General features: G+C 36.3%; 1 protein-coding gene across 2 annotated transcripts in view; it reads left to right on the top strand.

Moving 5' to 3' along the window:
• The first annotated feature begins 1680 nt into the window (after positions 1–1680).
• The window catches only part of LOC117121612 (leucine-rich repeat-containing protein 47-like), a 32794-nt gene continuing 21593 nt past the window's right edge, over positions 1681–12881 (top strand). The window contains exons 1-4 of one of the 2 annotated variants that reach the window (XM_033266847.1): positions 1681–3002; positions 3157–3273; positions 4195–4313; positions 8716–8835. In XM_033266847.1, coding sequence (XP_033122738.1) covers positions 1998–3002; positions 3157–3273; positions 4195–4313; positions 8716–8835 — 1361 coding nt within the window. In that variant the 5' untranslated portion in view covers positions 1681–1997. The remainder of the gene's footprint in view (positions 3003–3156; positions 3274–4194; positions 4314–8715; positions 8836–12881) is intronic. The other variant, XM_033266848.1, reaches the window with a different exon arrangement.

The raw sequence follows: 12881 nt of genomic DNA, 5'->3' as shown, positions 1-12881 counted from the left end.
AGATGTGGATAAGAGACAGTTATTAAGGGTATACACCTATTATATATTTCTATAAATTAATCAACAAATATCTCATTAATCACACTATTGCAAATATGCCTATTGAAGTATTATTGAAGTATTATTAGTCCTTTATTAAAGCATTATTCGAGCACCTTTATTATATAACATATTATTATTATTATTATTATTATTATTATTATTATTTCATATATTATTTATCAACCATATTAACATTGAAAACTTGAATTAGGCCTATGTGGATAAAATTATCATAGCAAATAAATTTATAATTTATAAGATTATTTTGTAACAGAATGAAATAAATAACATCTTTATTTAAAAAAATATTAATTATTATTCATTATTATAGTATTATTCGAGCAATGTTATTATTATTATTATTATTATTATATTATTATTATTATTATTACTATTTTTTTTTAATTTTTGTTGTTTTATTATTTTTTGTTTGTTTTATGTAGGCCTATGCGCCTAGATATATGTATATATTTAATAATTAGAAATAATTAAAATTAATTGTAAAACATATAATATAATGTTAACAATAATAAGGCTAGGCTAGATCTAACCAATTATTGATACCATAATTTATCGATAAAAACATTCATTTCATTAATTAAACAGCAGCTTTTCGAGTGGCAGCGCTGATAGAAAACTGCAGTGTTTTGGCACTGCGGCAGTGCCGATAGAAAATCGGAGCTTTTTTCGTACTGCGGCAATAATGCTGATAGAAAAGAACAGCTTTTTTCGCACTGTGGCAGTGCCGATAGAAAACAGCAGCTTTTTGGCACTGCGGCAGTGCCGATTAGAAAACAGCAGCTTTTTGGCACTGCGGCAGTGCCGATAGAAAACAGCAGCTTTTTTTTTCGCACTGCGGCAGTGCGGATAGCCTCAACCGAAAACAAAAGTACAGTATCTTGTGGAGAACAGATAAACAGACAAACTGACCGTGCGCGGTGGAGTACTGGGTAATAAAAAACATACAAGCGTTAGTTGGCGTCCTACACTAGCTGCGTAGGGCGTATCGTTTTTGTACGCTCTCAATGAGCGTTGTTGGCTCTCTTGTTCTATTTATACCAAAGATACTAGAAATACAAGATAGAGTTTTTAACCATGCAAGTTTCCTATACTTCGTGCCCAACGTACAGGGCGCCCTTCTATTGCTGAGTATATCCAGACGCAAAAGGCGCCCTTCCTTTTCCACTAATGGAGGAAAACTTTTCACTAAAAGTGCGTCCGGCCATGCGATTCTGCGCTGTATTGTTGTTTTATTCTATGATGAGAGTCTGTATACGAACGAGAGATTATTACCCCGAGGTACTTGTACATGTCCTTTTCTATTATATAACTATCACTAAGTTTCCATTTTCTCAGATGGTTAACCCTTTGGCCTGTAATCAGTACATTTGATTTTTCAAAATTAAAGTTCAGTTTCCACTGTTTAGAAAAATCGCTAGCTACCTTTAGGAGTTTTTCGAGCTCAAACATTCATGCCTTATTACAGAAATTTGCACGCGTAAATCGCGGAGAACGCTATCTTGTGTTTATAAGATCTTTGCAGAACTTGTAAATTGAGGGCGCCATTGAAAATGATAGTGCTCAGGGGAAATTTGATTGGCTGAATCTATGGCAGCCATCTTGGATGGTACACACACACAGCTCTGCGTATTTCGAACATGAATACATTGCTGTTAGCGCTCTAGTATTCTTATTATATCTCTATGTCTGAAACCCACCAGGGCTTTTTTTTGGCTCCCAGACAAGGCTTGAGCCTCGGCCGAATGCAATAGTTTGCTCAAAATAGAAAATTTTTAAGTAATTCGTACATAACTCACACAGGTCGCTGTTGTTCGCATAGTGGCTCTTTTTCCGCTCGAACTAGCATTCGCTCGAAGTGGCATCTGCTCGAATTGACTGATACTCTTTGGAAATTCGGATTATACTGTACTGTGTACTGTACTTGCTGTGCGGCCATGGCGGCGAATGTATGGGAAGAGACGGTTCGTGCAAAAAAGGAAAATCGTCGGGAACTAGTACTTTCTGGGAATCAAATATCAAGCAGAATAGATGATGGTGGTCTTGATGACAATATATTCAACCTTAAAATGTTGAATTTTCTTGAAATATCAAATACAAGTTTGACCTTTATCAGTGAAAAGATAGGCCTGCTCTCAAGCATGGTGAACCTAGTTCTGAGAGGAAACAAACTTGACAGGCTTCCGCCGTCGCTAGGCCAACTTCATATGTTAAAATTGCTTGATGTTTCTGGTAATAGTTTATCAGTCCTCCCATTTGAAATTAATGAACTGACAAATCTCCAGAGTATTGATGCAAGTAATAATCTGATTTACGAACTACCTGATATGAAACGACTGAACAAATTAGCTGTTGTGAACTTCGCTGGGAACAAGCTAAAGTCGATCGAGCCTTTATTTTCAAATTGTTTTGCACATTTGAGCGACTTGATAGCCTCAGCCAATGCTATTGAACTGATAAGCGGCAATATTGATCAGTTAGAGGCTTTAAAAAAACTTGATCTCCATGAAAATGTTATTAGTGAGTTGCCCGTCGAGTTAGGTAGTTGTCCAAAGTTAAAAGAATGCTTGTTTCAAAATAACAAATTCAAAGATAGGCGCCTGGACAAGCTTGTAAAACAATGTAAAACAAAGGCAATTTTAGACTATGTTAGAGCAAATGGTAAGAAAGGGACCAAGACGAGATCAACTGACAATGAAGAGGATGGGTTTAAGCTAGGTAAGGGCAAGAAACTTAGTAAGAAGAGAGAGAAGGAAACAGCACTATTAAAAACTGAAAAGAACATCAAGGTTCTACCTCTAGCTGACTGCCCAACAAGCAACATTATTGATGTTGTTGTGACCAAACATACCGCCATCATACGACCATATATTGTCTGTTGTGTTGTCCGAAACATAGACCTGGAGAGAGGTAGCAATTTTAAGCAGTTTCTTGCAGCTCAGGTAAATGATGAATGCCAAGTAGGTCTAGCTTGTGTAGGCACACTGTAAAGTATAATATTTGCATAGAGGTTATACAGTACATAAAGAACTAACTCAATGCGCAGACCAAGAGACAACTATGGCAGTTCAAATCTTTTCTTGTATTTCATTTCAGACCAAGTTGCATGATGCATTGTGTGCCAAGAGGACGAAGGCAACTATTGCAACCCATGACCTAGCCCTTATCAAGACACCTGTAAAGTTTGATGCTATTCCTCCTGCAGTTCTTAAGGTAGGTTGGAGTGTCTGGCATGTTAAACCATACGATATGCAGACAAATATCAGTCACTTTGTAGACCATCATTGCATGATTGTACAGTAAATCTATACTTTTTCAAGTTTCTGTTAGTGTAAAAATATTTTTTGTTGTTTCTTCTACTGTACACGGGGGCGGGCCGGGCTGGCCGAGGCACCACTTTAAAAAATTTTGAAAAAATAATCAAGAAAAAGAAATAATTGATCGGCCAAAACGCCTCGGAGGTTATTTTTTTGTGTCTAGAAAACAAAAATTTAGCAGGAACATTCCCCTGGACGCCCTAGAGTAGTGTTGTCTTAATCGGCCCCACTTTTAACCTCTCTTTCACCCCCCCCCCATTTGGGACATCTCTGGATCTGCCCCTGGTAGAAGTATGGATACACTGCTATATATTTGAAGAGGTATAGACAAATTGTGGAGTCTAGCAGCAAACAAAACAACATGGACTTTGAAACATATTAAGATTAAAAATTTATTTTTGTTTTGCTTGGATTTTCTTGGGTCTTTCAGGATTTACTTTTTTCCTACCTCATTCTTTTTTGGGTACTAAAGAGCAACCCTTTGAAGCTGCAGGTTAAGATGACAACATGTAAAAGAAATTGTGGACATCACTAATCATCTAGGCCTATGCCATTATTAGGCTGACATTCTGTTCAGACATCAGTGCAGATAATTCCTTGCTCTTAATATTGAACAAAGGATACTGTACAAACTGATTATAACATACTTTATACCCTGTACACTCAATTTTATGTTCTCTGTGTGTTTAACCTCTATTTTATTTAACCTGTTTATTGTTAAAAATTTTGATAGTGTATTTTACCTGTTACTGTACAGGAAATCATGTAGGAAAACTCAATCTTCTGAAGATAATCTTCATTATTTCCATTTTTGTAGATCATTCCTCTTGGAAAGCAAAAAGAGGAAACTGCCCTCACACTTGTGTCACGATTAAACAAAGAGGCAGATGAGCTACAGAAAAAAATGAAGAGGAGTTCCGTTTCAGGAGTACACAAGTAAGTAAGCTGAAATACACTTCACAATAAATCTCAACAACCTGTAACTTTTGATGGGATAACATCATAATATTAACTAGATTTGAACTCGTCACTGAGGACAACTTAGGTGATCCACCGCACTTTGACCCCCTCGTAGTGTGCACGGTTTGGATTGAACAATTTTTTAATGCTGAAAATGGCGTAAAGTATACGCTAATTCAGTTTTAAAAAAAGAATTTTGAGCATTTTAAAAGATTTACTCATGCGCACGCACGTCATGACGCACATGCGCATGGTAATGTCACAAAGTGTTGACTCCTGATATGAGATATGTATCAACCCTCATGAACAGACGCCTGTTGGTGAGGGACTTATTATCATTCATAATATTTATCATAAATAAAAATTCAGTTTTTTGAATTCAGATGGCAATATGATGACGTCACAATGTCCAATCAGCCATAATGATCTATAAAATCATATCTATAACTCATGTGCTTTCAGAATAAGTAATAAAAGTTGAATTGAGGGTTACCTTTCATCCTAAGGAGCTATAACTGATTAAAAATAGGCATAATTTTAAGAATGTATAATTGTTGACGCATGCGTACGCACACGTTAAGGCGTGCGAATGGAAAATCAAGGTAACTGACATTCAACCTTGACCTGAAGTGTAAGCCCATTTAATATAATTCAGAAATGACGAATGGTTAAGATGATTATGGGGTCGTCAACGTTTTGAGGACAGAAAGATAAGAGGGTCAGAAAAAACATTTATTTTGACCATAATGACGTCATCAAAATATAAAAAGAAGTCGTATATGAAAGCGAATTGTCTCAGCTATAACATACCAAAAGTTGGGAGACGATCGATAAAGGATAAGCGAGATACGCTTAAATGCGTATTTTCTAAAATGACGTCATAGATAAAATTCAGTTTTACTGAATTCAGATGGTAATATGAAGACGTCACAATGTCCAATCAGCCATTATGATCTATAAAATCATATTTACAACTAATCTGCTTTCAGAATATGTAATAAAAATTGGGGGTTACCAATCATCCTATGAAGCTATAACTGATTAAAAATAGGCCTGATTTTAGCATATTTTCACTGTATGTCGGCACAAATGCTCGCAAAGATCCTTATGTTTGATGCGCGTGTACAGCATTGCTATTAGCCATAAGATGACTGAAAAGGATAGAAATTTGTGAAAACAATGTCAGGAACCCAAAACATGTAAAAAAAACTTAATTTCTAGCTTCCGTATGTGCTGCGTGCGTAAAAATGCGCGCGCGTAGTTGGAAAATTAAAAAAAAAAAATGAAATGCTAAAAATGGCCTGAAACGTACTCTTATTTAGTCAAAAAGTGATTTTGAGCATTTTAAAATTTTGAAGCACGTGTGCGCACGTGTTATGACGCGCACTCAAAATATTTTGGTATATGAAATTCAACCTTGACCTGAAGTTTATTTCTACTGAATATGATTGAAAAATGACAAATGGTTAGGATGATATGATCGATAATGTAAAAACGCAAAATTGCCCGTAGATGATGTCACGCATGACTGAGTACGTTGAAAAGCTTATTGTGACTATTTCAGGCCAAGCCAAATAAATGTTTGCTGAAATGGGCTTGTGTGTTGCTCTTGGCAATTTTGAGATATCGTGCTAACAGATCTTTGACAGAAATGTAGAATAAAAAAAAGAACTAGATTTGAACTCGTCACTGCGGACGAGTTAGGTGATCCGCCGCACTTTGACCCACAAGGAAGTGTGCGCGGTGCGGATTGACCAATATTTAAATGCTGAAAATGGCAAAATACGCTAAATTAGTTTGTTAAAAAAGATTTTGGAGCATTTTAAAAGATTTACTCATGCGTACGCGCACGTCATGATGCACTGTTGTCTCCTGATATGAAATATATATGTATCAACTTTCATTGACAAACGCCTGTTGGTGAAGGAGTAATTATCATTCATAGTATTTATCATATATAAAAATTCAGTTTTTTGAATTCAGATGGCAATATGGTGACGTCACAATATCCGATCAGCTATTATGATAAATAAAATCATCTACAACTCATGTGCTTTTAGAATATGTAATAAAAATTGGGGGTCACCTTTCATCCTAAGGAGCTATAACTGATTGAAAATAGGCATGATATTAAGCATATTTTAAATTTGACGCGTGCGTTATGATGCGCGCACAGGAAATTAAGGTACGTAACATTTAAGCATGACCTGAAGTTTATGCCCACTAAATATCATTCAGAAATCACGGCTGGTTAAGGTGATTATGGGGTCATTAAATGTTTGAGGAAAGAAAGATGAGGGGGTCATCAAAAACCTTTATTTTGACCATGATGACATTATCAAAATGTACAAAGTCACATAATGAAAGAGAATTGCCTCAGCTATAACATATTCAAAGTTGGAAGACGATCGACCAAGAACAAGCGAGATGCACTCAAATGCGCATTTTTAAAAATGACGTCATCGATAAAATTCTGTTTGTTGAATTCAGATGGCAATTATGATGACGTCACAATGTCCGATCGACCATTATGAGCTAGAAAATCATATTTACAACTCATGTGCTTTCAGAATATGTAATCAAAATTGGGGGTCACCTTTCATCCTAAAGAGCTGTAACTGTTTAAAATTAGGCCTGATTTTAGCAAAATTTCACTGTATATCGGCACAAATGCGCACATAGTTCGCTATGTTTGATGCGTGCGTACGGCATTGAATATTGGCCATAAGGTGATTGAAAAGATCGGAAACTTGTAAAAACAATGTCAGGAACCCGAAATGTGACAAAAAAACTTAATTTCTAGCTTCCGTACGAGCTGCGTGCATAAAAATGCGTACGCGTAGTGGTAAATTTTAAAAATATTGAAAAGCTCAAAATGGCGTGTAACGTGCTCTAATTTAGTCAAAAATTGATTTTGAGCATTTTGAAATTTTGACGTACGCGTACGCACGTGTTACGAAGCACACACATAAAATTAGGATACAGTACATTTAACATTGACCTGAAGTTAATGCTCACTTAATACGATTTCAAAATAGCAATTGGTTAGGCTGATATGATCGATAATGTAAAAACGCAAAATTGCGCGTAGCTGACGTCACGCATGACTGGTCACCTTGAAAACCTTACCATGTCTATTCCAGGCGATGCCAAAATGATCGATGAAGCGACCTTGTGCGTAGCTTGTAGCAATTTTGAGATATCGTGCGAACAAAAATGGAAGGAAAGGTAGAATAAAAAAAAAAAAGATGTTCAAAGTAAGAAGATCTCTGACAATAACAAGAGGTGATCTGCTCGAGAAGCGGATCACCAAAAAGATCCCTGACAATAACAAGAGGTGATCCACTGGGGAAGTGGATCACCAATTATAACACAAAACAAATCCACAGTATTCAATTGCGACTTAACGCCTATAAGCTTTCAGGGGTGAGGCCTGAGTTCAAAGGGGCCCAGAGAGCCCACAAGGCATCTCCCCCCCCCCCTCAAAATTTTAAAAAGTAAAAAGTATATTTTCCTCCATCTTGAGGTGCCATAATCATACATTTCTCTTTCCTAACCCTAACCCCCAATGTTGGGGCTAAGGTGGTCTAGATCTTGCATTTGTGAAAGTCCTTCCCTGGGACCCCTCTCTTTATATTCCTGGATCCGCTACTGGTGTTCAACCTCCTCAACTTAAGGAGTATTTTAGTGATGAATAATAATTACAGTAATACTTTAGACACTCAAAATTGCTACTCTGTGTCACTGACAAATTTTGGTGATAGCGATTTTATGGAAACCTGCCAGAAATTTAAACTGTCAACCTCAAGTTCGAGGACGACAAACTGCAACTACGGTGGCAAAGGATTGCATAATTACTAATAATTTTTTTTTTTTTTATTGTATATGGCTGGAAAGCATTGACATACAGTATACTCTTGTGTAAGAACCCCTTCCTACCACCAATTTTGCAAAGAAACTGAGCTAATGAAAATGTTTATTGCTTCTTTACTATAATCTTCAGTTCAGTTCTTAAACTTAACCTAATACTTTCATTTCATTCCATCTTAGAACATGTGACATGGGGCTCCATTTATATTAATCATGCTCTTCTACATTGATGCACCATGAGTGTTTTCTTGGTGGCATGAGTGTTTTCTTGGTGGATGTTGGTGCATATTAAGTGTTTTCCCCCAGTTAATATGATTATAATAAATTGTGCTGTTTTTCCAGCCCTGGCTGCCAGCCTGAATGGGCATTCAGAAATTCTTATGTCACCCAAGGCCCAAGCTTAGTGGCACTCAGTTGGTACTCTGTTTGTAAAATAAGTAAAGCCTACATAGTTTGAAAAGGATGTGGTTTGTGTTGAACTTTTGCTTGTGCATTATTTCAACTCTAGGCCTGCTCCCGAGTCTGTTAGGCTGTCTGATTTTGTTTTTGCTGCTAAGGGATGGTCAAGACCTACGGTTGATGAAACCAACATGATTTTGTACGATTCCTTTATACCAGAATCCCCAATGTAAGTAAGTCATTAAAAATCCCATTTGAAAAGTATAGTAGCTTTCAGTAAATACCCTACCCTTCTTTCACTGGCTGTACAGTTCCCGCTACCAGAAATATCCAACAGCTAAATAATAAATATGAGATCACAAGTATGACTCTATGAGCTGTATTTGTCAGTAATAAATGAAAACAAATAAAACACTAACAAATTTTATTTTGAGACACAAGCTTTCTCTTCCTTTCTCTGGTGTAGCTTTCGCTAGCTCAAGCTAGCTTCTATTGGAAATACAGTAGCTTCCGCTAGCTCAATCAAGCTTCTTCAGATGAAGACATGAATTGTTAGTTGAAACAAGGTACATGCTACCTGTTTGAACTGTTCATATGGCCATTATTTGCTTATTTTCGTCAATGGAGTGAAGTATTTTCTTCCATTAAATAATCATAACGTATAAATTAGACTAATATCTTATTCTTATTCTTATAATTATTGTTACAGTATATTTGTTATTTTCGTCAGTTGGCTTCATCGTCACTGTACACTTTTGAGCTCAAATAATTTCATCAGGTTTCTGGATGTACAGTAGAAACATGGAAAATTCTTGTAAGTAAACCAATAATATATGTACCGTTTAATCGAAACGTCACAGTACGCATATTATTGGTTTACTTTTAGAATTTTCCATGTTTGTACACTTTTGCTTGTAGCATATTGGTACAGTAACTACCAGGCTCCTAAAAATCATTCAAAATATTTTTTACAGAAATTCAGATTAAATTGATAATATATAACTGTATACCTGCCATAGGAAGATGGGTATGTGTTCTGAGGTGTTTAATCCAACAAGTGGGATAACAGTGTGAAGTGCATTTAGGTCTTGGTGTTAAGTTCTGTATCTGACACATCATCAGAAATGTTGATACAAGTCTCCTTCCAATTAAGGGCCACATTTTGGAATGGGCATACATGATCTTTAGCAGATTTGGTCTCTAGAATAATAAAGATGATAGGAGGTGGTGCTTAATTGGAGGTGGTCTTTAATCAGAGGGAGATTTGTAATTACTGTACAGCAGGTTTTAGGAATAAATATGTGTGCATGTTCAATTGACACAATTTTGAGAAAAGTTAGGAAGGGTCATTCCATATGAACTCAACCAAAGTTGAAAAATGCTTGCAGTTGACCGACTCCGATTTGGCTCAAATTTATTTTGGAGATACCTTTATATGAATAATGAACACATATGCAAAATTTTAGACTTATACTCCAAGTGGTTTCGGAGATATTCCCTCCCCCCAAAAATTGGGTGCCACGCCCCCTTTTCGGCCTCGCGAATCACAAACTTAAATTTATTGGGTTTTTGGAGGTCAATATCTTGGTAATGAGGCAGAGGTAGGAGTAGAAATTTGGTTCTCAGGGTATTATTGGCCCAGGCTTTCAGCATCTGCTGTCAGAATTGATCTATCTTTTTTCATTTTCAAGTTACAGTATTTCCCTCTCAAATGTGTATTTTTTTATAGGCGGAAATAAAAAAAATCAGTTTTCAAGTCCTCCCTGTGAGGGTAAGAGCACTTACAGATAGTAATAATTGTGCTAGAATCCTGCTATCTGAGGACAGGACTGTGTGTAAAAGAGAGATTGACTATATTCAAGCCATAATATAGGAGTTAGGGATCCCTGAAAAGGGTTCCGACTGAAAAAAATGACATTTTTGCAGATTTTCGGGTGGCAGTTTCATCATGTGAGCAATAATAATAATAATAGTAATGAAACTTTTTCTACTTAATTGTACATATCTTGCCTCTATTTGGTCAAAATTTCAACTTGTTTTCTCATCTCCTTCATTGCTAAATAATTTGGTCAAATGTAGGCGATTTTTAATACTGAAAACGCCTCACTACTCATTTGCTTTATAAAGGACATGCTTAAGTTCAATATTGTTAACTTAAGTATCATTCCTAAAGAAATCCAGCTGTAAGGTTAACAGAATAGGATGGGCATGTATGACCAAAGGGAAACTTATTCTACATGCCAACACTGGACGAGGCCGGTGTCTTTCAGTTTATTGGACACTAAGAAACAGTAAATGTCATGGACAGCATTGTCAGAAGTACACTATGAGCAGCCTCACAGCCAGGAGCTCATAGAAATAATGGTAAATTCATCTGAATAAGTGCAGTGTCCTCGGGAACAAGTTAGTAAAACCTGGCACTTTGTCCATGTAGTTCAGGTGCAGAGATGAAGCATATTATGTTCTGGAACGGCACCCAGCACACATTCTTACGAACAGAAGCTGGCCATGAGAAAAGTCCTTTGTCTGACTGATTCATGAAGTTAATGAACACATCATTATTTTCATCTGAACACTCAACTATACAGCCTATGTACCAATCCTTGTCATATTTTCCTGGCTGCAATTTGGCGTAATCCAGTTGGACTGTTAGCTGCTCTTTACCCACAACAGTGTGTGCTCATCAGCTGATATCCTTGAAAGAGGACTAACCCTGGTATTCTTAAAACAAACTTTAGTCGTAGTTCGAGCTAAAACTTAAAAATTACGTCATTTAGTATTCTTAAAACGAACTTCGACTAGCATTACGACTAAATGACGCCAACCTCGCCTAAAATTATACCTCCGCAGGCCGATTTTTTTAGTCAGGCTAAATCGCCGACTTAAAATAGTTACCCCAATGAAAACGTGCTTTTTGTAACTTAAGATAAAGTGAAATGAATAAAAACGATTGTATAAGTAGGTCTGATGTATCTCCACTGTGTTCAAAAAAAGGGACATTACGTTTAGCTTACAAAAGGCGAAATTAGCATGTTTTGCTAGCCACATGCAACAGTTCCTGATTTGCATGAAATTCTTTCTCGTTGCGGTCACGTAGAATCACCGTAACAACAACAAAGATGGCGCCGCCCTCGCTCGACCTCAACTATAATAGTTCTCCAAAAGAAAGCAAATTTTTAGTGACAGTTCAAATTCTCTATCGTTTGATGTTAACGACTAATATAGTTATTAGTATATAATATTAGGCGAATAATGGTCAATTATGAATTATGAGGAAATATGTTTTTGAAAGACAGACGGCAGTTTAATATTCTTCCGCGTTACCGGATCTCTAAAATTTCGTCTGCTATTAAAATTGGTTAGTTTGATAGTTGTTGCTTGCCAGTCGTCTTCAGCTGAACTACAACTAGGACTTGATTTAGTCGTAGTTAGAACTTTTACGAAGTAGTAGAAGTTCTAGTTCGAAGTTCGACTAAAGTTCGTTTTAAGAATACGGGCGTATGAGATGATGCATTATCTTGAAGGATTGCGCAATAAATGAAAAAAATGTGATTCCTCCAACATTCCATTTAAGTCCGACATCCCGTATTAAGTCCCACTAAGTATACCCTTGGCAGCTCAAGACCAGCCTCCACTGTGTGAGGGCTCCCTGAAAGCCCTTTTAGGCTGTTTCTGTGGTTTTTTTTCTATGTTGAACCTTTGAAAAAAAAATTATTCAGATCTATGGGATGTCAGACTTATGGGATGTCCGACTTATGGATTGTCCTACTTATCGGGGGACACCTAAAAAGATACTAATCATGCTAGAATATCATCAAATACCTCCATGAAATGATGCAAGTGAAGTTTATGTGTCAGGTTGTATATTTTGAATTGTACCGACAACCTTTGAAAGTAAATGAAATAGCCTGGATGTAGTAGGAAATTAGCGGGAAAAAAGTAAAGGAAAATTAATTTTTGGTTTTTCTGAATCAGTATATCATATAGTGTCTCAGAAAAAAAATCCCCATTCTTAGAGCTTGGGCAATTTTTTTTATAGCGCTTTAAAATTTTGACATAAAATATCCTATTTTGGGCTAATTAAGATAGGGGTAAGGGAAATAAATGTATGTTTTTAGTCACTTTTACATATGCTATGTATATCAAATGTAACAAGGACTTGGCTAAATAGTTACTCCTGACTCTCGTTAAAAAATTTAATCAGAATAATGACGTCATCACAAAAAATTCCAAGATGGCTGAGTTGAGCAATTTCAAAACAATATATATCCATAC

This window comes from Anneissia japonica, unplaced genomic scaffold, assembly GCF_011630105.1.
Source record: "Anneissia japonica isolate Jap-2015-1 unplaced genomic scaffold, ASM1163010v1 scaffold5825_len372023_cov165, whole genome shotgun sequence".
Taxonomy (NCBI): domain Eukaryota; kingdom Metazoa; phylum Echinodermata; class Crinoidea; order Comatulida; family Comatulidae; genus Anneissia; species Anneissia japonica.
The sequence above is the reverse complement of the archived record's forward strand: the minus strand, read 5'-3'. Positions and strand labels throughout refer to the sequence as shown.